We start from the raw sequence: 22183 nt of genomic DNA on the forward strand, positions 1-22183 counted from the left end.
CCGCCACATGGCATTTCTGCTGCCCAAGATGCTCCTCTGTGAGCAAGGCTGTGTCTTTAATTGGATTACCAGTCCCAGGGGGACTGTGCGGCCAACATATTAATAGCCACCCTTTCAGGAAGATCAGAGCTCTCTCTGCTCACATGCTCACAGCCCTCCAGGGTGACTTGAAGGTCACTCTGTGGATGGATTTTCTCTTGTGCGGGATTTGGCCGTCCGAAATCCATACGGGAATCTAGCCACAGTGCTTTCCGCATGCTGGGTTTGTGATCTTCCAGGAAACGACATTCCCAAGGCAGCTTCTGGGCCTCATTGCCCTGTTGGTTTGCAAGAATTTGGATAACCTGTTCTGATGATTGCATAGCCGGGTACCAGAGAATACAGAGCCCCTCTTGCATTATTTAAGGTTTCTCCACCATGAACTTATTGGGATGCGGATGGCACTCTGGGTTAAACTACAGAGCCTAGGACTTGCCAATCAGAAGGTGGGTGGTTCGAATCCCCGCAATGGGGTGAGCTCCCGTTGCTCAGTCCCTGCTCCTGCCCACCTAGCAGTTTGAAAGCACGTCAAAGTGCAAGTAGATAAATAGGTACCACTCCAGCGGGAAGGTAAACGGCATTTCCGTGCGCTGCTCTGGTTCGCCAGAAGCAGCTTAGTCATGCTGGCCACATGACCCAGAAGCTGTACGCCGGCTCCCTCGGCCAATAAAGTGCGATGACCCCAGAGTCGGTCATGACTGGACCTAATGGTCAGGGGTGCCTTTACCTTTACCTTACCACCATGAACTTAAACCAATGTGTTTAATATTCCCAAAGTTTCTTGGGAATGATAAGGAGCTGGCGCTTTGAAATGAAGGGACAAAACTGCCTTTTTTGTGGAGGGGTATAAACTTACTGCTTTATTGAATTTTCATAGCAGGTAGTACAGAAAAAACCCAAAGAAATACGTAGCAAAAATAAGTATGCAGGTTCCCTCCCTGGTTGCTCGCTTGTATTTTGGTTAAATTAGCATTAAGAACTGAAATCCGTCTCATACTATTGGGGCAGTCAACTCACTCACACAATGACAATCACACAGCACTTGCCGTTCACAGCAACTGTCATTTGGACACATACTGCCTCCAGCAGTTCCCTCCTGTAGGTGCCTTGATAGAATTCCGCTTTTGCACGATCGGTAATTGGGCAGTTGTTAGCAAATTACTTCATCATAATTGGGGTCAAATACCATAGCGTTAACACTTCAAATAAAATCCCTTTGCATTTACACAAAAAATGAGCAGGTTGCGGGATCTTTTCCAATCCTTTTCTGACATTTGCATTGCTAGTACTGCCCCCGATTCGGTCATATAAGTCGTCTTATTATCACATCGTTTCTTCAGTATTACCCGGTATATCTGCAGAACTACTCCTCTTTTCGCTGGGGGAGCCTAGGATGTTGTTATCGCAACGCACCATTTTTCTTCATTAGGCGTTGTGTTTAGTAATAGTAATAGTAATTTATTATTTGTACCCCGCCCATCTGGATGGGTTTTCCCGGCCACTCTGGGCAGCTTCCAACAAAGACCAAAAATACACTAATATGTCACACACTAAAAACTTCCCTGAACAGGGCTGCCTTAAGATGTCTTCTGAATGTCAGGTAGTTGTTTATCTCTTTGACATCTGATGGGAGGGCGTTCCACAGGGAGGGCGCCACCACCGAGAAGGCCCTCTGCCTGGTTCCCTGTAGCTTTGCTTCTTGCAATGAGGGAACCGCCAAAAGGCCCTTGGAGCTGGACCTCAGTGTTTGCAAGTGTTCCAGCTGTGGTCGAGGGGCTTCAGGCGGTGATGGCTGTAGCCGTGTGGCCTGGGGCTGATGGGAGTCTAGAACATCTGGAGAACATCTGGAAGGGTAGCCTGTCCAGTGGTAGCTGATTAAGGTTACAGGTTTATAAGGTGTTTCTAAAGATCTGTCTTAATCCAAGGCAGAGATGAGTTGAAAGGAAAGTAAGTGTGCACTGTAAGGTTGAGTGCAATAAGAGCCAGTGATTTTCCTGGTGAGGTTTGCGTATAATCTCAGGGTCGTGGGTCCCACATTGGGCGTTGCAGGAGTTGGACTGAATATCCCTTATGCTTCCTTCCCAACTCTACAACTGCAATTCTACGACTTTACTCACTCCCTTAAGTGTAGTGGCTTTTTGTGAAGGTGCAGAGGGCGATCTGCAATGGATGCTTTAGTTGCGATACCTGCATGGTTAATGGGCAAAATTAGGCCGTAGCTTTTATTGGTTACAGCATGTGAGTAGTATTGGCTTAGGCATTGGATGAAACAGCAATACAAGACTCCACGGGAGTCATATCAGGGTTAACAACCAGTGGGAGGAGCTTTTTGATGCAAATACAGTGATACCTCTGGATACGAACAGGATCCGTTCCAGAGTCCCGTTCGCATCTTGAAGTAAACGTAAGACGCGACTGCACGTCTGCACATGCGCAGGCCGTGTTTCGCCGCTTCCGCGCATGTGTGTGACGTCATTTTGAGCGCATTCGCAAGCGGTGAAACCTGGAAGTAACGCACTCCATTACTTCCGGGTCGCCACGGAGCACAACCCAAAAATATTCATCCTGAAGCTACTTCAACCCGAGGTATGACTGTACAACTGGGAGCTCCCCCATGACATCACCGGGGGTCGTGCCATGGCCCTAGCCACCAGCAGGGCATCGGACAGGATCCACGACCGCCGGATTCCTTTAATGGAATACCCAAAAGAGGAGGGGTAGATGATGGCCCATACCCAATCCTCCAACACAGCACACATATTCCAGTGCCTAACCGCCAATACCAGAAAGTTGTCATGAGTTGCTAGGAGGTAGGTGGAAAAACCAAGAGGCTGGTGCCAGTTTGCCAAATGGATAAAAAAGTCCTACCAGGCCCCTTGGGCAACCAAGGTGACCAACCGAAGTCCATAGCAAGGTCAAGATGCAAAAAGAAGCTGACCTTAGAGGGATGGAGGGCGGGAGATCCGGAGAAAGCAGGAACAGACTGGGAGCTGAGCGCTGCCGTGGCCGTTTAAATGCGGCTAGCCCCGCCCACCAGCCAGCCCTATTGGGCGGCTGGAAGGCTTGCCCGCGGCAGCAGAAGCAATCGGGAGGAGGGAGCCCAACACGCCTCCCTGCCACTCCGGGAAGCTGCTCCCACTCACAACCCCTCCCCTCTGGGAGGAGGAGAGGCCATGTCAGGGCGGGTTTGGTAATAACAATAACAATAATAATAATTTATTATTTGTACCCCGCCCATCTGGCTGGGTTTCCCCAGCCACACTGGGCGGCTTCCACAAAGACCAAAAATACACTAATACGTCATACATTAAAATCTTCCCTGAACAGGGCTGCCTTCAGATGTCTTCTGATTGTCAGGTAGTTGTTTATCTCTTTGACATCTGATGGGAGGGCGTTCTACAGGGCGGGTGCCACCACCGAGAAGGCCCTCTGCCTGGTTCCCTGTAGCTTGGCTTCTCGTAGCGAGGGAACGGCCGAGGCTGTTTAGGGCTTTAAAGGTCAGCACCAACACTTTGAATTGTGTCTGGAAACGTACTGGGAGCCAAACGTACTGGTAGCGGCGCTGGAGGGATGGGAGGGTGGCAAGTGGCTTCGAGGGAGACAGCGAGTCCTGCAGGAGTCCGGATGCCATTGCATGTCGCTCGCACGCGGTTCTTGCCGAGCTCACGGCCGGAGCAAGGGGTTCGCCGGAGGACTTGCTCTGCCAAGGTCCGTCTCGGGTCGCCGTGGCCGGAAATGAGCTTCTCGAAGGAAGGCTGAGAGGGGCTGGTTGGAAAAGGCTGCTCTGATGGCTTCTCTTGAGGACGCTGCTGGGGTTTCTCCTGTCCGGGTCTCTTTCTTGTTAGGGTGGCCTTGTGGGTTGTCCTGGCTCTGACTTGCTGCTTTCTCTCTCTCTCCCTCTTCTCTTCTAGGGGTGGCAATAAGCACTTACGCCAAGTACTGTTACAGCAAGCTCCAGAAAGCAGCATTGACCGGCGCCAAAAAGGTACTGCCATCCTCTCCTTTCTGTCTAGTTTTTGGGTGTGGATTTGATCTACCGATCTGTGAAATTTTGTTAGAGTATAAAGAAGAATACAAAGCTTATTATCAAATATCTTTCCCCCTCAAACTAAAACATTAAACTTCTTATCAAAAGAAAGAGATTAAGAAAGAAAAAAGAAAATAATAATAATAATAATAATAATAATAATAATAATAATAATAATTTTTTTAAAAGGAAAATAAGGTACTTCTGCTTCTCTCTCTGCCAGTTATATATATAAAGTAATTGTCCAGTAGCACCTTAAGTAAAGGACTTCTGACCATTAGGTCCAGTCGTAGCCGACTCTGGGGTTGCGGCGCTCATCTCGCTTTATTGGCCGAGGGAGCCGGCGTACAGCTTCTGGGTCATGTGGCCAGCATGACTAAGCCGCTTCTGGCGAACCAGAGCAGCGCACGGAAACGCCGTTTACCTTCCCGCCGGAGCGGTACCTTTTTATCTACTTGCACTTTGACGTGCTTTCGAACTGCTAGGTTGGGAGGAGCAGGGACCAAGCAACGGGAGCTCACCCCGTCGTGGGGATTTGAACCGCTGACCTTCTGACAGAGTCCTAGGCTCTGTGGTTTAACCCACAGCACCAGTAGCACCTTAGAGACCAACTAAGTTTGTTCTGGGTATAAGCTTTCGTGTGCTTGCACACTTCTTCAGAAGATAATGATGATGATGATGATGATGATGATGACATAAGACGAGCCTGCTGAATCAGGCCAGTGGCCCATCTAGTCCAGTCTCTTGTCCTCATTGTGGCCGACCAGGTGCCCCAGTGGGAAATCCATAATAATAATAATAATAATAATAATAACAACAACAACAACAACAACAGGGCTGCCTTAAGATGTCTTCTGAATGTCAGGTAGTTGTTTATCGTTTTGACATCTGATGGGAGGGCGTTCCACAGGGCGGGCGCCACTACCAAGAAGGCCCTCTGCCTGGTTCCCTGTAGCTTTGCTTCTCGCAATGAGGGAACCGCCAGAAGGCCCACAAGCAGGATCAAGAGCATTGCTGCCTCCAACTGGGGAGTCAGAGCACAGCCATTGTGGCTAGCAGCCATCCATAGCGCTGTCCCCCACTCGCTGGATTAGGAAGACTGGCAAACTAATATCAGTATACTGGAAGAAGCAAAGATTACCAGTGCCGAAGCAATGATTTTTCAACATCAGCTTCGTTGGACTGGTCGTGTTGTGCGGTTGCCTGATGATCATCTTCCAAAGCAACTACTCTATTCCCAACTTAAAAATGGAAAGTGTAATGCTGGTGGTCAACAAAAGTGGTTCAAAGACTCTCTCAAGGCAAATCTAAACAAATGTAGTATAAACACCGACAACTGGGAAACACTGGCCTGCGAGCGCTCCAGTTGGAGAACAGGCTTTACCAAAAGTGTCATGGGCTTTGAAGATGCTCAAACTCAGGACGCAAGGGAGAGACGTGCTAAGAGGAAGGCACACTTGGCAAATCCACACCATGATCAACTCCCGCCCGGAAAACTATGTCCCCATCGTGGAAGGACCTGTGGATCCAGAATTGGCCTCCACAGTCACGGTAAAGGGACCCCTGACCATTAGGTCCAGTCGTGACCGACTCTGGGGTTGCGGCGCTCATCTCGCTTTATTGGCTGAGGAAGCCGGCGTACAGCTTCCGGGTCATGTGGCCAGCATGACTAAGCTGCTTCTGGCGAACCAGAGCAGCACACGGAAACGCCGTTTACCTTCCCGCCGGAGCGGTAGAAATAAAAAAGATAATGATAATAATAGTAATGAAAATAAGGTACTTCTGCTTCTCTGTCTGCCAATTATATATATAAAGTAATTGCCCAGTAGCACCTTAAAGGTAAAGGGACCCCTGACCATTAGGTCCAACTCTGGGGTTGCAGCGCTCATCTCGCTTTACTGGCCGAGGAAGCCAGCATACAGCTTCCGGGTCATGTGGCCAGCATGACTAAGCTGCTTCTGGCGAACCAGAGCAGTGCATGGAAACACCGGTACTTATTTATCTACTTGCACTTTGACGTGCTTTCGAACTGCTATGTTGGCAGGAGTAGGGACCGAGCAACGGGAGCTCAACCCGTCACGGGGATTCGAACTGCCTACCTTCTGATCGGCAAGTCTTAGTCACTTACGGACTCACTGTTAAAACCGTGTTTATGGAAGAAAATCTTACTTGGCTATGAGGGATTGCGAAAGAAAGAAAGAAAGAAAGAAAGAAAGAAAGAAAGAAAGAAAGAAAGAAAGAAAGAAAGAAAGAATAGCGCTGTCGTCCTCTTCACTCCATGGTGTTGGAGAGGACGGAGAAGGGGCTTCTGAGTTCCTGTTCCATCATATCTAGAGATGAGAGGAATGGCTTGAAGGCCTCCTTCTGCAGACCAGGCAGGGTTCTTCTCCCACCCCCCGGAATAGGAAGAAGTGCTGAGACGTTGGCATTCCTGGCTTCCTGCATCCGGCCATTTTAAGAAAGGGTTCCTTTCATAGCAGGAGAATACCCAGATCTAGCCAGCCTGAGGCTCCTTTGTGGGGGAGAGACCCACAAAGAGGTGGAACCACAAAGAGAGCCTTTCACGGGGAAACTCCCCCCGCTGACCTTTCCGCTTGAGCCTGAGTCAAGGAAGGAGAGAAGCCGCTTAAAGGGCAAGACAGGGGCAGCGGGTGAGGAGGAGATGCCGGAAGGTTGGCCCAGCCTTGAAGAGCTGGGGCAGCACTGTGGGGCTACATCCGGACTCGCCTTGTTTCCCTGGAGCTGTTCTAGATCCAGCAGGTTCTTCTCATGTTCTTACAGGTAGTACTACTCTTGACCAGCTCCCGTTTGTAGCTCTAGAGAACGCCGTGCTTGATTACTCCCTAAGTTAATGAGTGGAAAGTGCAATTGCCCCCGCATGTTCCTTTGCAGGGGTTCAACACAGGCATGTGTGTGTATTTGTACACACACACACACATACACTCTAGGGTTGAGCGATATCTGGTTTTCAACATTGTGATATATCACCCACTAAGCATCACGATATATCACAATGACTGAAACAGAAATTGCGGTAGGGAGAGGAATTGGCTGGCTTCATGGTTTTTCCCGCATTGTGATTTTTTTGCATATCGCACAGAAACACATGTCATGATTTGTGATACACTGCCAGGCCAAAAAATTATGAAACCGGTATCACAGTGTGGACTTCAAACCAGTTTTGGACGATATATATCGCCCAGCCCTAAGACACGCTTCTTTCTCAAGTTGCTTCCTTAGTTGGTTAGATTTCCCCCTGAGTTTTATGAATTTGCAGGTTTTCAAAACTCCGAAACAGGTTGAACTGCAGTGAAGAATTTTGCATCGTCACAAAGCGCACATCTGAACCCACGTGTATGTCCAGCACTCAGGCCTTTCCCAGCACACGCTACTAACAGGCTTAGGGGATTTTGCTCACATTATTAACATGCATTTGTCATGAATATGTGTTTGCCCTTTAACCTTATGCCACCCCCAACCATAGCTGTCAACGTTTCCCTTTTTTAAAGGGAAATTCCCTTATTCCGAATAGGACTCCTCGCAAGAAAAGGGAAAAGTTGACAGCTGTGCCCCCAAGCCAAGTCCTCCCACAAGAGGAATAAAGGAAGGTTGGCTTATTGCAAGAAATGAAAGTGGCAGAATACAGTGGTACCTCAAGTTACATACACTTCAGGTTATTTACACTTCAGGTTACAGACTCTGCTAACCCAGAAATAGTACCTCGGGTTAAGAACTTTGCTTCAGGATGAGAACAGAAATCGTGCTCCGGCGGCAGCGGGAGGCCCCATTAGCTAAAGTGGTGCTTCAGGTTAAGAACAGTTTCAGGTTAAGAACAGACCTCTGGAACGAATCACTGTATTTTTTGCTCTATAAGACGCACCAGACCATAAGACGCACCTAGTTTTTGGAAGAGGAAAACAAGAAAAAAAAAATTCTGAATTCCAGAAGCCAGGACTCCCACTGCCCGGGAGAGGCTGCGCACGGCTAAGCCAAAAGCTGCGCTGCAATCCCGCTGGCTGTCCTGGCTTCTGGCTTAGCCATGCGCAGCCCCTCCCCGGCAATGGGAGCCTTCGTCCCCTGGCCGAGAAAGGCTGCGTTCGGCTAAGGTTCCCCCAAGAGCTGTGCTCCCTTTAAAGAGCGCACAGAGTGTGTGTGCGGCTCTTTAAAGGGAGCGCTGGCAGAGCCTCCCACCTGCATTCGCTCCATAAGACGCACACACATTTCCCCTTACTTTTTAGGAGGGGAAACGTACGTCTTATAGAGTGAAAAATACAGTAAGTTCTTAACCCGAAGTACCACTGTATAGAGGTGCTGCTCCCACAGTATCCATACCTTGATATGAAGAGTAAAAGAAGGATCCCTGTCCAGAGGCGTCTTACCCATAGAGGCTAGTGGTGCGGGGCACCAGGACGCCAAGTTCTGGAGGGCGCCAGGGAAGAGGCGGAGGCTGGACATCAGCTTGCCACCCTTGCCCGTCTCTGCCATGCCACATCAAAGCAGCGCTGTGCCGCGCCCGGAGCCTCCGTCTGCCATGGCCACCGCAGTACGAAGCGTCCAGCTGAGCCAGAAGGCGCCGCATCCAGCCTCTGCCTCTTCCCCACCGGAGGAGCCCCCCTCCAGCCACTGCCCGCCTCCTCCAGCCCCACCAGCAGCGCCGCCCTCCCTAAAAAACTCTGGGAAACGGGGAGCGCCGGAGGGAGCCGGATATGTTTAAGACGGCCCTATCCCTGTCAAAAAGGGATGCGGGTGGCGCTGTGGGTAAAAGCCTCAGTGCCTAGGGCTTGCCGATCGAAAGGTCGGCGGTTTGAATCCCCGCGCTCCCGTCTCTCGGTCCCAGCGCCTGCCAACCTAGCAGTTCGAAAGCACCCCCGGGTGCAAGTAGATAAATAGGGGCCGCTTACTAGCGGGAAGGTAAACGGCGTTTCCGTGTGCGGCTCTGGCTCGCCAGAGCAGCAATGTCACGCTGGCCACGTGACCCGGAAGTGTCTGCGCACAGCGCTGGCTCCCGGCCTCTTGAGTGAGATGGGCGCACAACCCCAGAGTCTGTCAAGACTGGCCCGTACGGGCAGGGGTACCTTTACCTTTACCTTTATCCCTGCCAAAAGACTGAAGAGAGAGGGGGAGTGTGACATTTGCCGCTGACCCATACTAAAAGGAAAGCAAGAAAGGGATGGGTTTATGTGTCCTGAAGAAAAGCCGAGTGTAGTAGTAGTAGTAGTAGTAGTAGTAGTAATAATAATAATAATAATAATAATAATAATAATAATAATAATAATAATAATAATTTATTATTTATACCCCGCCCATCTGGCTCGGTTTCACGAGCCACTCTGGGCGGCCTCCAACACAATATTAAAATACAGTAATGCATCAAACATTAAAAGCTTCCCTAAACAGGGCTGACTTCAGATGTCATCTAAAAGTCTGCTAGTTGTTCTCTCTGACATCTGGTGGGAGGGCATTCCACAGGGCAGGTGCCACTACCGTGTCAGGCTGGACCTCAAGAACATAGATTGAAAAGGGAGTCCACGGCAAAGCTTTGAGAGCGAAACAACCATTGAAAAGCCGGGGTTTAAGTACAGTGCTGTTTTGAGCCAATATTAGGAGATCAAGAAGCCTTCCAGGACACGATCAGGATAAGGCTCAATAAAGCTCACTAATTGTGTGTGTGGGGGGGGTGCTTTTTATATCAAGGTTTGCCAGCTTTTACTCAGGCCTTGATCTACAGGAAAATAAAGTTTTGGGAAAGTTCAGATTGGCACAGCGCTCGGTCTCAAGACATTCTGAGCCACACCTGCAGCTCTCGGGCCTCTTGAACTGCACCTGTTGAACAACGGCACGCTCGTTTACAACAGACGCCCACAAGAGGGTCTGCAAGGAACTTCCAGCCCCTTCCTCGCCACAGCTGTTTCACGCTCCCGGTTTGCTAAGCTCCTTGCAAGGGGCGGCGGAGCAGAAGATGATGACTCACTTGATCTCCCGCTTTCATTAGGACAAATGGCTGCGGCTCTTGTTTTTCCGCACGTTGGCAAGACGGCCGGTGGGGGAAGATGGGGGGGGGGGGGAGAGAAGGAGAGAATGTAGTCTGGAAAGACTCGGGAGACATCTGGAGAAAAGAGGAGAGTGAGATGGATCACGTTCGTTCAGGACGTTCAGGAGAAGGAACCGCTCTCAAAGGCAGCTGGGTAGGGGTCTGTTCCGGATTCAGGGCTGTGAAGTCCGAGCGTCCACAGAATCTACTTTCATTTTATCGCATTTGCATCCCACTTTTTCTTCCACGGAGCTCCAGGCGGCGTGCAGGGTTCTCTCCCTCTCCGTGTTATCTTCACAACAACCTTGGGAGGTAGCTTAGGCAGAGAGACTGCGGCTGGCCCAAGCGTCACTCAGTGAAGAGGGGGATTTGAACCCTGGTCACCCAGGTCCTAGTATGGTGCTCTACCCACTAGGCCACAACTAGCTCCCCAAATGTCTCACGATGAACAAAACGGGTTCAGTGGTAGGACAAACACCAACCTTTTCTGCCATTATTACTAGGCGATACATCGGTTTTGGACCAGCCTTTGCTGCCCTGCCGCCCTCCAGTTTTTTTGGACAAGAGCCCCTATCAGCCCCGGCCATGTTGCTGGTGGCTGAGCCGTACTTAATTTGCATAACATTGCAGAATCCAGGATTCTTGATCGCAGAATTTTAGGCCACAACCCCCTGCTCCCTTCTGAGTCACAGAAATAACTCGTAGGAGCGCTCCGATGATATGCAGAAATTTCCGGGGGCAAGGTGGCAACTGTGTGGCTGTTTACATGGCCACGGGGGATACAAGAGGCTTGTCAAAGGCAGTTGCTGTGCCATATTTGTGTGTGTGTGTGTGTGTGTGTGTGTGTGTGTGCGCGCGCGCGCGCTTGTGTGGAGGGGGAGAGAGAGCAATTCGAGACCAGCAGGAATTAGCACCCTGTGGAGCTGAAATCAGGGCAGCTCCTCTGCCGTTTTTCCCTCCAGAGGTGGTGTTTGCAGCATGCAGAGGGTTAAAGCAATGTGTGCTCTCTCGAAATGCCAGGGAACGCCTGTCTTTCCCCATCAATAATGGAAGAGGATGAAATTTTAACTAGAGCCGAATGTTGGCACGTGGGGCTGGCTGGGCTGGCGGACGAGAGGAGCGGTGCGAGAGCAGGAGGGTTCCTCCTTTTGCGCAGACCCACCTGCTCCCCTGAGGAGCTTGCTCTCGCTCAGTGGTTCCGAAACCTTTTTGGACCCTCTCCTGCTTTGTTCGCTCATCCCCAGTGCCCCCTACCCTATAAAAAGCATTATTCAGCAGAGCCTTTTCCCCGGCCCCCTAAGGAAGGCGATAACACAGTTGAATTCAGAGCAGTGGCAATGATTTGGACAAAACCCAATGCACACTTATTTAGTTGAATTCTGAAAAACCGATGAACTGGCAATGCCAGCTTTTCAAAGTCTAATAGTTCTTTGCACCTCCAGCGCCCCCTGCTGCCCCCTTGCCCCTTAGCGGCCACCCTGGTAATCCCACTGCCTCGTGGGTGTTGCCCCCCCCTTTTGGGGGAACCATTGATCTAGGTCTTTGGCCACCATCTGCAGTCATGGCACTGCCCCCTAAAACCTCCCAACCCCGAAGAGTCGGACGCAGGAGACCCCAGGGCTGGGGTTCTGCTTTTGGAAGATGAGAAAGGCTCATGCTGTTCACATCAGGCCAACATCCCTCTTCCACGGATGTGGTCCAGGCCACACATTTTGCGTCCTGGATATCTGTGTGGGTGCATGGCTCACATTTTCCTCCTCCCTGACCTGGAGGAGAAGTATTCATGTGAGGAATGCCGGTGGGACAGCCGCTTGCGCAGCCGCTGGGATCTTCTGCACCTGGGCTGGAGGGGCAACCTGGGGGTGCCAGTCCATGAGAGTCCAGTGAGGTACTCTCCCTCCAACAGTCCGCTCCCAGCCAGTCCCCACCTGCTGCCAACCAGCCCAGGGCGTCGCCTTGCCTGTCGGCTTCCTCCTCCTTTGCGTCCAGGAGGAAGAGACAGACAAATTTGGAAGTAGCAGACTCCAATGTGGTGTAGTGGTTAAGAGCGGTAGACTCGTAATCTGGGGAACCGGGTTTGCGTCTCTGCTCCTCCACATGCAGCTGCTGGGTGACCTTGGGCCAGTCACACTTCTTTGAAGTCTCTCAGCCCCACTCACCCCACAGAGTGTTTGTTGTGGGGGAGGAAGGGAAAGGAGAATGTTAGCCGCTTTGAGACTCCTTAAAGGGAGTGAAAGGCGGGATATCAAATCCAAACTCTTCTTCTTCTTCTTCTTCTTCTTCTTTTGCTCTGCTGCCCCCTACTGTCAACCTCCTTGCGCTCTGCCCTACCAGACTGTCTCCCAAGGGCACCAACCAGTTGGCAGGGATGCGGGTGGCGCTATGGGTTAAACCACTGAGCCTCTTGGGCTTGCCAGTCAGAAGGTCAGCGGTTCAAATCCCCGCGACGGGGTGAGCTCCCGTTGCTCGGTCCCTGCTCCTGCCCACCTAGCAGTTCCAAAGCACACCAGTGCAAGTAGAAAAATAGGTGCCGCTCTGGCGGGAAGGTAAACAGCATTTCCGTGTGCTGCTCTGGTTCGCCAGAAGCGGCTTAGTCATATGCTGGCCACATAACCCGGAAGCTGTACGCCGGCTCCCTCGGCCAGTAAAGCAAGATGAGTGCCGCAACCCCAGAGTCGGCCACGACTGGACCTAGTGGTCAGGGGTCCCTTGACCTTTACCTTTACAGTCGGCCTCCCTGCGCTCTGCCCTACCAGCCTGTCTCCCAAGGGCACCAATCAGTGGCAGGCAGTGGCAGCCTCTCCTCCGAATCATTAATTTCTCTGCCTGTGGTATAAACTGTAGTGTAATGTGGAAGAACATTCAGAAGGACCTTTTCCGACTGCGAGAGCCATTTGACAGTGGAGCAGACTCTCTCGGAAGGTGAAGGCTCTCCTTCCTTAGAGGTTTTGAAACAGAAGTCTTTTGGGGGGCACCTGCCAGGGGTTACCGGTATTTAGCAATGATTCCTGCACTGCTAGGGGTTGGGCTAGATCAGGGGTCCCCAAACTAAGGACCGTGGGCCGTATAAGGCCCAAGAGACTCGTTTATCTGGCCCGTGGCAACTCCCGCCGCCCGCTGCCGCCACCCACCTTTACCGGTGCTGCACTGCACGGCTGCCCACCTCCGTGTCGGAGGAGCACTGAAAATAGCTTATGCGCATGCGCAAGCGTTATCTGCACATGCACACGTATTATTTCCGGTGCACATCCGGATCGGAGGAGGCCCGTGCACACGCGCACAAGCTATTTCTGGTGCTCCTCCAACCCGGAAGTGCGCCGGAAATAGCGTGTGCGCATGTGTATGGGCACGCGCTCCCCCACCCTCCGGCCCGCCGCATTATCAGCGCTGGAGACACCGGCCCGAGGTGTGGTAAGTTTGCTGACCCCTGGGCTAGATGACCTGGGGTCCCTTCCAACTCTACAAAATTATTTTTAAAATAATAATAATAATAATAATAATAGCAACAATAATTTTATTTATATCCTGCCCATCTGGCTGGGTTTCTCCAGGCACTCTGGGCGGCATACAGCATATATAAAAACATAATAATATTATATACTCCATTGCTGCCACACACCCCCTTAGAAGCAGCCAGTTTCCACTCCTTGACCTCGCTTTCTGTCCTTGCCTCCTTCTGTTCATGTTCATGTTGACCCCTCCCTGCATGAGAGTGGTGTCCTCGCTCTGTCACCCTGGAGGTTTTGCATCCATGCAAAAGATGGCCTTGTTGTTTATTCCCTCCTCCAGCAGCACCCTCTCCTCCCCGCCCTTCTGCAAAGCGGCCCTTTCGCCTCTTCTGAACCAGCCTTCCCAGCGCCCTCTTCTTCCTCCTCCTTCCCTCCCAGTGCACTGCTGCCCCTCTGTGGCCGAAAGCTGGATGGCTGCAGAGAGAAGGCTTTTCTCACATGCCTCAATTTGGAGTGTGCTCACGGAGCTAATAATTGCAGAATCGTAGAGTTGGAAGTGTCCCCAAGCGTCATCAAGCTCAACCCCCGCGCACTGCCCGAGTTGGAACTCGAACCCATGACCCTAAGATTAAGATTCTCGTGCTCTTCCGAGTGAGCTATCCCAGGTCCATTGCAGATTCTCAAAGAGTCTTTTTTAAAGGGATGGGTGAAGATGCTGGGTTGGCCGTTGGCTCTTTGAACCTCTCCCCAAGACCTGCTTCTGTTTATCTACTTGCACTTTGACGTGCTTTCGAACTGCTAGGTTGGCAGCAGCAGGGACCGAGCAACGGGAGCTCATCCCGTCATTGCGGGGATTCGAACCGCCGACCTTCTGATCGGCAAGTCCTAGGCTCTGTGGTTTAACACACAGCACCACCCGCATCCTTCCCAACAACTTACTAAAGTGTTAAACAGGCTCCTGGCATCTCCCGCTGTTTCGTGAGTCTCTTTGAGTTGGGGAAAAAACCAACCCACCCCAAACCCACTAACAGCTTCAATAAATAAAACAAATAAAGGCAAAGGTAGCATACATAGTTGCCTCCCCCTCATTTTATCCTCACAACAACCCTGTGAGGTAGGCTAGGCCGAGAGAGAATGATTGCCCAAGGCCACATGCAGTGAGCTTCCTGGCCAAGCGGGGATTCGAACCTCAGTCTCCCAGGTCCTAGTCCGACACTCTAGCCGCCAAGCCATCGCTGGCTTGCAGATTCCTTCCTTGAGCGTTTCCCCCTGGCTGAAATGTGTCCTGGAACTTTGAAAAAGGTTCCCCACGCCTGGCTAGCGCTGTTTCCTCCTTGTCCTTTCCTATTCCTCTCTGACCCTTTCCTGGCTCCCTCGGTGTCAGGATTCTAGTCTGCAGCCAGGTAGGCGTCATGCGAGGGATGCAGGTGGCGCTGCGGGTTAAACCACAGAGCCTAGGACTTGACGATCAGCAGGTTGGCGGTTCGAATCCACGCGACGGGGTGAGCTCCTGTTGCTCAGTCCCTGCTCCTGCCAACCTAGCAGTTTGAAAGCACGTCAAAGTGCAAGTAGATAAATAGGTACCGCTCTGGCAGGAAGGTAAACGGCGTTTCCATGCGCTGCTCTGGTTCGCCAGAAGCGGCTTAGTCATGCCGGCCACATGACCGGCATGTACGCCGGCTCCCTCGGCCAATAAAGCGAGATGAACGCTGCAACCCCAGAGTCGGCCACGACTGGACCTAATGGTCAGGGGTCCCTTTACATTAGGCGTCATGCGAGAGGACGAGATGGTGGGACAGTGTTCTCAAAGCAAGAACATGAGTTTGACCAAACTGCGGCAGGCAATGGAAGACAGGAGTGCCTGGCGTGCTCTGGTCCATGGGGTCACGAAGAGTCGGACACGACTAAATGACTAAAGAACAACAACAGGGCATCATGTGTCTCCAAAGAGTCCAGCATGTCAAGGGCACCGTTAAAAGCGCCTGGGAATTATAGGGACAGAACTACCTAAATTGTATAAAAAATGATTTATTTTATTTTTCATAATTTTTTATTGGTTTTTCAAATTTGTAACAAACATAAACAACATAAAAGAAAAAACATTACAATATAAAAAACAAACATACAAACATTTATCCTAACTATTATAATCATATTTTAATAACCATTATTAAATGACTTCCTCAGATCCCTCAAGATGAGTTTCCATGTGGCTCATTGTAGCAGTTTTCCAATACCAATTTCCAATAAAATTAACTTAATCAATTAACATCTTTCTTTCTTATCCTATTCACTTATATCCATAATATGATGATTATTAAATTGTATAAAAAATGATTTATGTGCACCACTACAGCGGCAAGAATGTTACTTGCTGCAAAATGGATAGAAGTCCCAGCAAAGGAAGAATGAATACAAAAACTTACGGAATATGCAGAAATGGTGAAACTTACTGGAAGAATAAAAAATCAAGATAAACTTTTTATCAAAGAATGGAAATGGTTTATTGAATATTTAAGGATAAATTGTAGACAGATAAAAACACTGGCAGGGTTATTGCAGCCATACAAGAGTATATATATTTGAGAAACAAATGAGTAAGTTAATTTGGATATGCAGAAGATATTAAAAATAAATTTAAGGAACTGCAGAAAGAGGGGGAAGTGAAATGTATATATCTGAAAAGTATGAATAAAATTTTAAAAGAAGAAGAAGAAGAGAAGCATCATGATTTGGTCGCATCCTGTGTTCCAGCACCCAGGGGCACCTCTCTGAGCTGGGTCTTGTGCCTCCGCTCACACCGACCGCCTTCCCTTTCAGGGCCTGAAGAAGCCAAACATCGAAGAGATCCGGCACGCCAAGAACGCCGTTTTCAGCCCTTCCATGTTCGGCAGCTCCCTGCAAGAGATCATGAACATGCAGAAGGAGAGGTACCCCGACCGCCAGCTCCCATGGGTGCAGACGAGGCTGTCGGAGGAGGTGCTGGCCTTGAACGGAGACCAGACCGAGGGCATCTTCAGGTAAGGCCCACCTTGCCCTGGGGCAGCGCCCTTGGGGCAAACAGTTGAGCTGGGTTCCAGTCTGCTGGCTCCTTTAGCATTTACCGTATTTTTGCTGCATAAGACACACTTTTTCCTTCCTAAAAAGTAAGGGGGAATGTATGTGCGTCTTATGGAGCGAATGCAGGGGGGGAGGCAGGCAGGAAAAGCCCCCAAGAGCCGCACACAAGCTCCCCGCGGCTCTTGCGGGCTTTTCTACGAGGAGGGAGAAGGGACTGACGCGGCCAGTCCCTTCTCCCTCCTCGTAGAAAAGCCCGCAGGGGCCGCACGCTCCTTAAAGGGTGCGCGGCTCCGGTGGGCTTTTGCGGGAGGTGGGGGTATTGCCATAACCATGCACAGCCCCCCTGGCCGGGGTCCATCCCGCTCGCTGTCTTGGCTTCTTTGCTCTTTGGGGCTGGGGGGGAAATAAGATTTTTTTTTCTTGATTTCCCCCTCTAAAAACTAGGTGCTCCTTCTGGTCCGGTGCGCCTTATGGAGCGAAAAATACGGTATTTTAGGGCAAACTCCAAGCCCGGTGGTCTGCAGGAACCTTTGTCCCCTGAAATCTGCCCAGAAGCCGTAAAATCCATATTAGACCAAGCTAGATGTGGCACACTTTCTCTCTTACATAAATACAGTGGTGCCCCGCAAGACGAATGCCTCGCAAGACGAAAAACCCGCTAGACAAAAGGGTTTTCCGTTTTTGAGTTGCTTCGCAAGACGATTTTCCCTATGGGCTTGCTTCGCAAGACGGAAACGTCTTGCGAGTCTTGCGATTTTTTCCCCGCTCCCCCCCCTTTTTCTAAGCCGCTAATAGCCTTTTAGCCGCTAAGCCTTTAATAGCCGCTAAACCGCTAATAGCGCTAATCCACTAAGCCGCTAATAGGGTTGCTTCGCAAGACGAAAAAACCGCTAGACGAAGAGACTCGCGGAACGGATTCTTTTTGTCTTGCAAGGCACCACTGTAGCAGCCTTGGGGTGGCATGAAACGGGGAAGGAAGGAGAGTTGAGTTGAGCTGCCCTGAAATGCAAATAGCAGCTTCAGAGAGGCGAGGAAATCGAACAGGTCTTCATGCCTGGTTTGGCCCTGAGGCTGTGAGCCGCTTCGCAAGCAGCCCTAAGCCAAACACAGCCACTGCCCATGGTCTTTCGCTGGGTAGATTAAAGGAAGAAATATTAACACATTTTCGTTGGCTATTTTTGGCATCGCAGTGAATCCTGAAATGGCAATGTGACCAAATTGGAATGTCTTACCTGCACCTCGTCTCTTGTTTTATTTAATTTTATATGTGTTTTACACGGTTTCCGTGTTGTTGAAAATAAGGAGATTAAAAAAGCAACACTATGGTTTAGCACGAGTGCGTGGACCTCCCTCAGAGGAGATTTTGGCCAATTTGCTCCTCTTCCTGTCCTGCAGTTAACTTAGCCACGGTTTCGCTTAGCACGCAGTCTGAACCTGGGGTTGTGATTTCCCTTGCTCCAGACAAACCACAGGCTCTAACCAAGGTTTGTTGCAACCCATGGTTGATATGGCATTCTGATGCACCCCATGGTTTAGCTCACAGCAGTACAGCAGCGGGAGACATGGGAGAGGAGCGATGAGGCCATAACCTTGGCTCTGGGAATCCTCACACTCGTGCATTCAAGCTAAACAATGGTTTGGCTTTGCGTTACATGCAAAGCAGCTCAGGGTGTGCAAAGCAGCTCTTGAGTCATAAGAGCGTAAGAAGAGACCTGGATCAGGCCAAAGACCCTTCTAGTCCATCATCCACTGTCCTTATTTCTGCTTGTTAGGGAAAGGAGGGAACCCTTAATGCCTGAAAGTGGCCCAGGATCCACTTCTTAACCTTGTGAGTCGCTCCCTTCTATTTCTTTGGGGTGTCCCTCTCTTCCCTTCTGCAGAGTCCCTGGAGACATCGATGAGGTCAACGCCCTCAAGCTGCAGGTCGACCAGTGGAAAATCCCCACCGGCTTGGAAGACCCTCACGTCCCTGGTGAGGAGAAAGGACTCCCCACCCTCCTTCCCTCCAGCTTCAAAGCCCCTGGGTAGCCAAGACAGGGGCTTGGGGGCCCGGTTCTGCTCTGCAGAGCACCATAAGGTCCATGGATAACCATAGTTTAGAGGTCCCGGGCCCTAAGGAAGTCAGACTATCCTCCACCAGGGCCAGGGCCTTCTCAGTGATGGCTCCGACCTGGTGGGATGCTCTGTCCCATGAGACCAGGGCCCTGCAGGATTTAACCTCCTTCCACAGGGCCTGTAAGACAGAGCTATTCTGCCTGGTTTTCGATTTGAATTCAGTCTGATGTTTTAATTCCCTTCCCTCCCCCTCCCCTTTTATGAAGATCACCCGCTCTGAGACCCCACAGCTAATTCTCCCCTGGCCTCCTTGCTGGCCTAAGTAGGACTAATTCAGCCAGCTAGCCCTGGGGATTATTTAATATTAATTAGATGGATTCCCCCTAAGTTGATCTCTGAACTTTGAATTTTATTGTTATTCATGTTTTTATACTGTATTTTATGCTGCTTTTACAATTTGTTTTAAATTTGTTGTTAGCCGCCCTGAGCCCGGTTTCTGAACCGGGAAGGGCGGGGTATAAATAAAAAAATATTATTATTATTATTAAGAGCTGGCATGGCATAGTGGTTAGGGTGCCGGACTGAGAGCTGAGAGACCAGGGTTCAAATCCCCACTCAGCCATGAAGCTCACCAGTTGGCCTTGGGCCAGTTGCTACCTCTCAGCCTGGCCAACCTCACAGGGTTGTGGTGAGGATAAAATGGGGAGAAGGAGAACCATGTACTCCCCCAATCTGCTTGGGGAAGAGGGTGGGGTATAAATGCAACATATCATTTTCCTGGGGTACCTCCTGTTCTTCTGGCGCATCAGCCAGGAAGCTAAAATGAGTTATTCAGTTAGTGTTGCCTGTGGAGAGTGGAAAATACATGCATTGCAAAATATTGGTCTCCCTGTCCCCCCTCTCATTTATCTCACAATAGTGGGGTAGGAGAGCTGATAAATATGTGTATGTATTTCACATCTGCAACCAATGCGCCCCATTGGTTTCAGATGGTACATGTTTAGACAAGTCCGAAAAGCCCGGGACACAAATTTCACGACCCGCTAGTGCAGCCTTTCTCAACCTGCGGGTCCCCAGATGTTGTTGGACTACAACTCCCATCACCCCTAGCCAGCAAGACCAGAGCTCAGGGATGATGGGAGTTGTAGTCCAACAACATCTGGGGACCCACAGGTTGAGAACCGCTGCGCTAGTGGTTGTGGTGGCTCATTTACCAGGAGTAATGCATTCAGCGTTAACTCTGAAAGTGTATACCATATTTTTCGCTCTATAGGAAGCACTTTCCCCCCTTCAAAAATGAAGGGGAAATGTGTGTGTGTCCTATGGAGCGAATGCAGGCTTCAGGCAGCTATCCGCAAGCCTTCTGAGCACAGCAGGAGTTCCCGCTGCGCTTGGAAGGCTTGCGGATAGCTGCCTGTTCTGGGGGCTGGGGTCGGGGGAAGCTCGGGCTTCCCCCGCCCCAGCCCCGCGGCTAAAAACGAAGCGGCACGCAGCCTCTCCCCACTGGAAAGGTTGCGCGTGGCTAAGGAGGAAGCCAAGACAGCCAGCAGGATGGATCCCGCTCACTGTCTTGGCTTCTTTGCTCTTTGGGGCTGGGGGGGGGGAAATAAAATTTGTTTTCTTTATTTCCCCCCCCCCCCCAAAAAAAAAAACCAGGTGCGCCCTATGGAGCGAAAAATATGGTGCTTTATTTTGACCCAACTAAACTTCCTGATGTGTACTGTCCTCTAGGAGGCTTAGTTTGGTCAGAAATGGGCCTGTGTGTGTCACTGAAATTCTACTCAATATGATCCAGATCCCAACATATACTTAGCCAATTAACAATTTAAACACGTTGCAGGATTCCCCAAAAAATTGATCAGAGGAAATTGTATTTCATCCAGCAGAGCTTTACTGCATAATGGGCACAAATTCAATACATTCAGGATTGGCACTGTCCATAAGAAATCCATTTGCAGCTTACAATACAATGCAATGCAATGCAATGCAATGCAATGCAATGCAATGCAATGCAATGCAATGCAATGCAATGCAATGCAATGCAATGCAATGCAATGCAATACAACTTATAATAAGACTAAACCTTAGCACTGTATACAGAACACCACACCAGAATGAAAAGAGATAGAAAGGGAAAGAGTGAAACCCAGACTCCTTCTGGCCTCTTATTATAGCATGACCTTGAAGAAGAGAGATCAGGACCAGCTGTGCTCAGCTTCTCTGAAGGAATAACCCAAACATCAAGAACCTTCTGCTTGCTTCTTTCACACAGAGAAGCTTCCAGAACCCTCTTGAATGAAGCAGAATAGGAGCGATCTCTACACATCAGATCAATACTTTCTGCGCTAAGAAATGCAGACTGACAGTGTGGCTCGGCCTCTTTCTTCCCTGACCGACCCCCCACCCAATTCCCCTCCCCTGCAGCCTCCTTGCTGAAACTCTGGTATCGAGAGCTGGAGGAGCCCCTGATCCCCCACGACTTCTACGAACAGTGCATCACCCACTACGAGAACCCCGAAGCCGCCATTGCCGTCGTCCACTCCATGCCCAGGATCAACAAGATGGTGCTCTGCTACCTCATCCGCTTCCTCCAGGTAAGGAGGATCCAGCCCAGAACAGGAACGTGGGCCCTGGCAGAGGGTGATGTGCGTTAAGGCTGGGTGATATATCATGCAAAACTGGTTTGAAGCCCATAGCCCGGTACAGTCAAACGTAATCTCTTCTCAAACGTAATCCGTTCTCAAATGTAAACCGTTCTGGAAGCCCATTCGGCTTCCCAAATGTTCGACAACCAAGGCGCGGCTTCCGATTGGTTGCAGGAGCTTTCTACACTCAAGCAGAAGCTGCGCCAGACGTTCGGCTTCTGAAAAACATCAGAAAACCAGAGCATTTACTTCCAGGTTTGTGGCGTTCGGGAGACGAAATGTTCCAAGGTTTGACTGTACTGGTTTCACAATTTTTGACTTTGTGATATACAGTGGTGCCTCGCAAGATGAAATTAATTCGTTCCGCGAGTTTTTTCGTCTTGCGATTTTTTCGTCTTGCGAAGCACGGTGTCTGAAAAGTTTTGGAAAAGCTTCAAAAATCACCAAAGTCTTCAAAAACCTCAAAAAAGGCTACCACACCGCGTTCTATGAGTTGCTCCTCAAAGTCAAGTCGCAACTGTATTAACGGTGTTAAGAAAAAGGAAACAAACTTGCAAGACGTTTCCGTCTTGCGAAGCAAGCCCATAGGGAAATTCGTCTTGCGAAGCAACTCAAAAAACCAAAAACCCTTTCGTCTTGCGAGTTTTCCGTCTTGCGAGGCATTCGTCTTGCGAGGTACCACTGTATTGCAAATTGTATGTGCGCCATGCAAAAATCACAATGCGGGGAAACAATGTGGGAAGCCTGCCAATGCCTGGCTCCATCCTCATTTCAGACATTGTGATATATCAGTAGGTCACGATATTTAGCTGGGGATATATCACAGTGTTGAAAACCAGGGGTCACCCAGCCCTAATCACCACAACACTTTTCTTAG

General features: G+C 50.2%; 1 protein-coding gene across 2 annotated transcripts in view; it reads left to right on the forward strand.

Moving 5' to 3' along the window:
* The window catches only part of ARHGAP39 (Rho GTPase activating protein 39), a 198933-nt gene that overhangs the window by 168200 nt on the left and 8550 nt on the right, over positions 1 to 22183 (forward strand). For both annotated transcript variants that reach the window (XM_028736038.2, XM_028736039.2), the window contains 4 exons: positions 3951 to 4024; positions 16367 to 16566; positions 18487 to 18578; positions 21086 to 21255. In XM_028736038.2, the coding sequence (XP_028591871.2) occupies positions 3951 to 4024; positions 16367 to 16566; positions 18487 to 18578; positions 21086 to 21255 (536 nt within the window). The remainder of the gene's footprint in view (positions 1 to 3950; positions 4025 to 16366; positions 16567 to 18486; positions 18579 to 21085; positions 21256 to 22183) is intronic.

The sequence above is a fragment of the Podarcis muralis genome, chromosome 8, assembly GCF_964188315.1.
Source record: "Podarcis muralis chromosome 8, rPodMur119.hap1.1, whole genome shotgun sequence".
In the NCBI taxonomy this organism is placed as follows: domain Eukaryota; kingdom Metazoa; phylum Chordata; class Lepidosauria; order Squamata; family Lacertidae; genus Podarcis; species Podarcis muralis.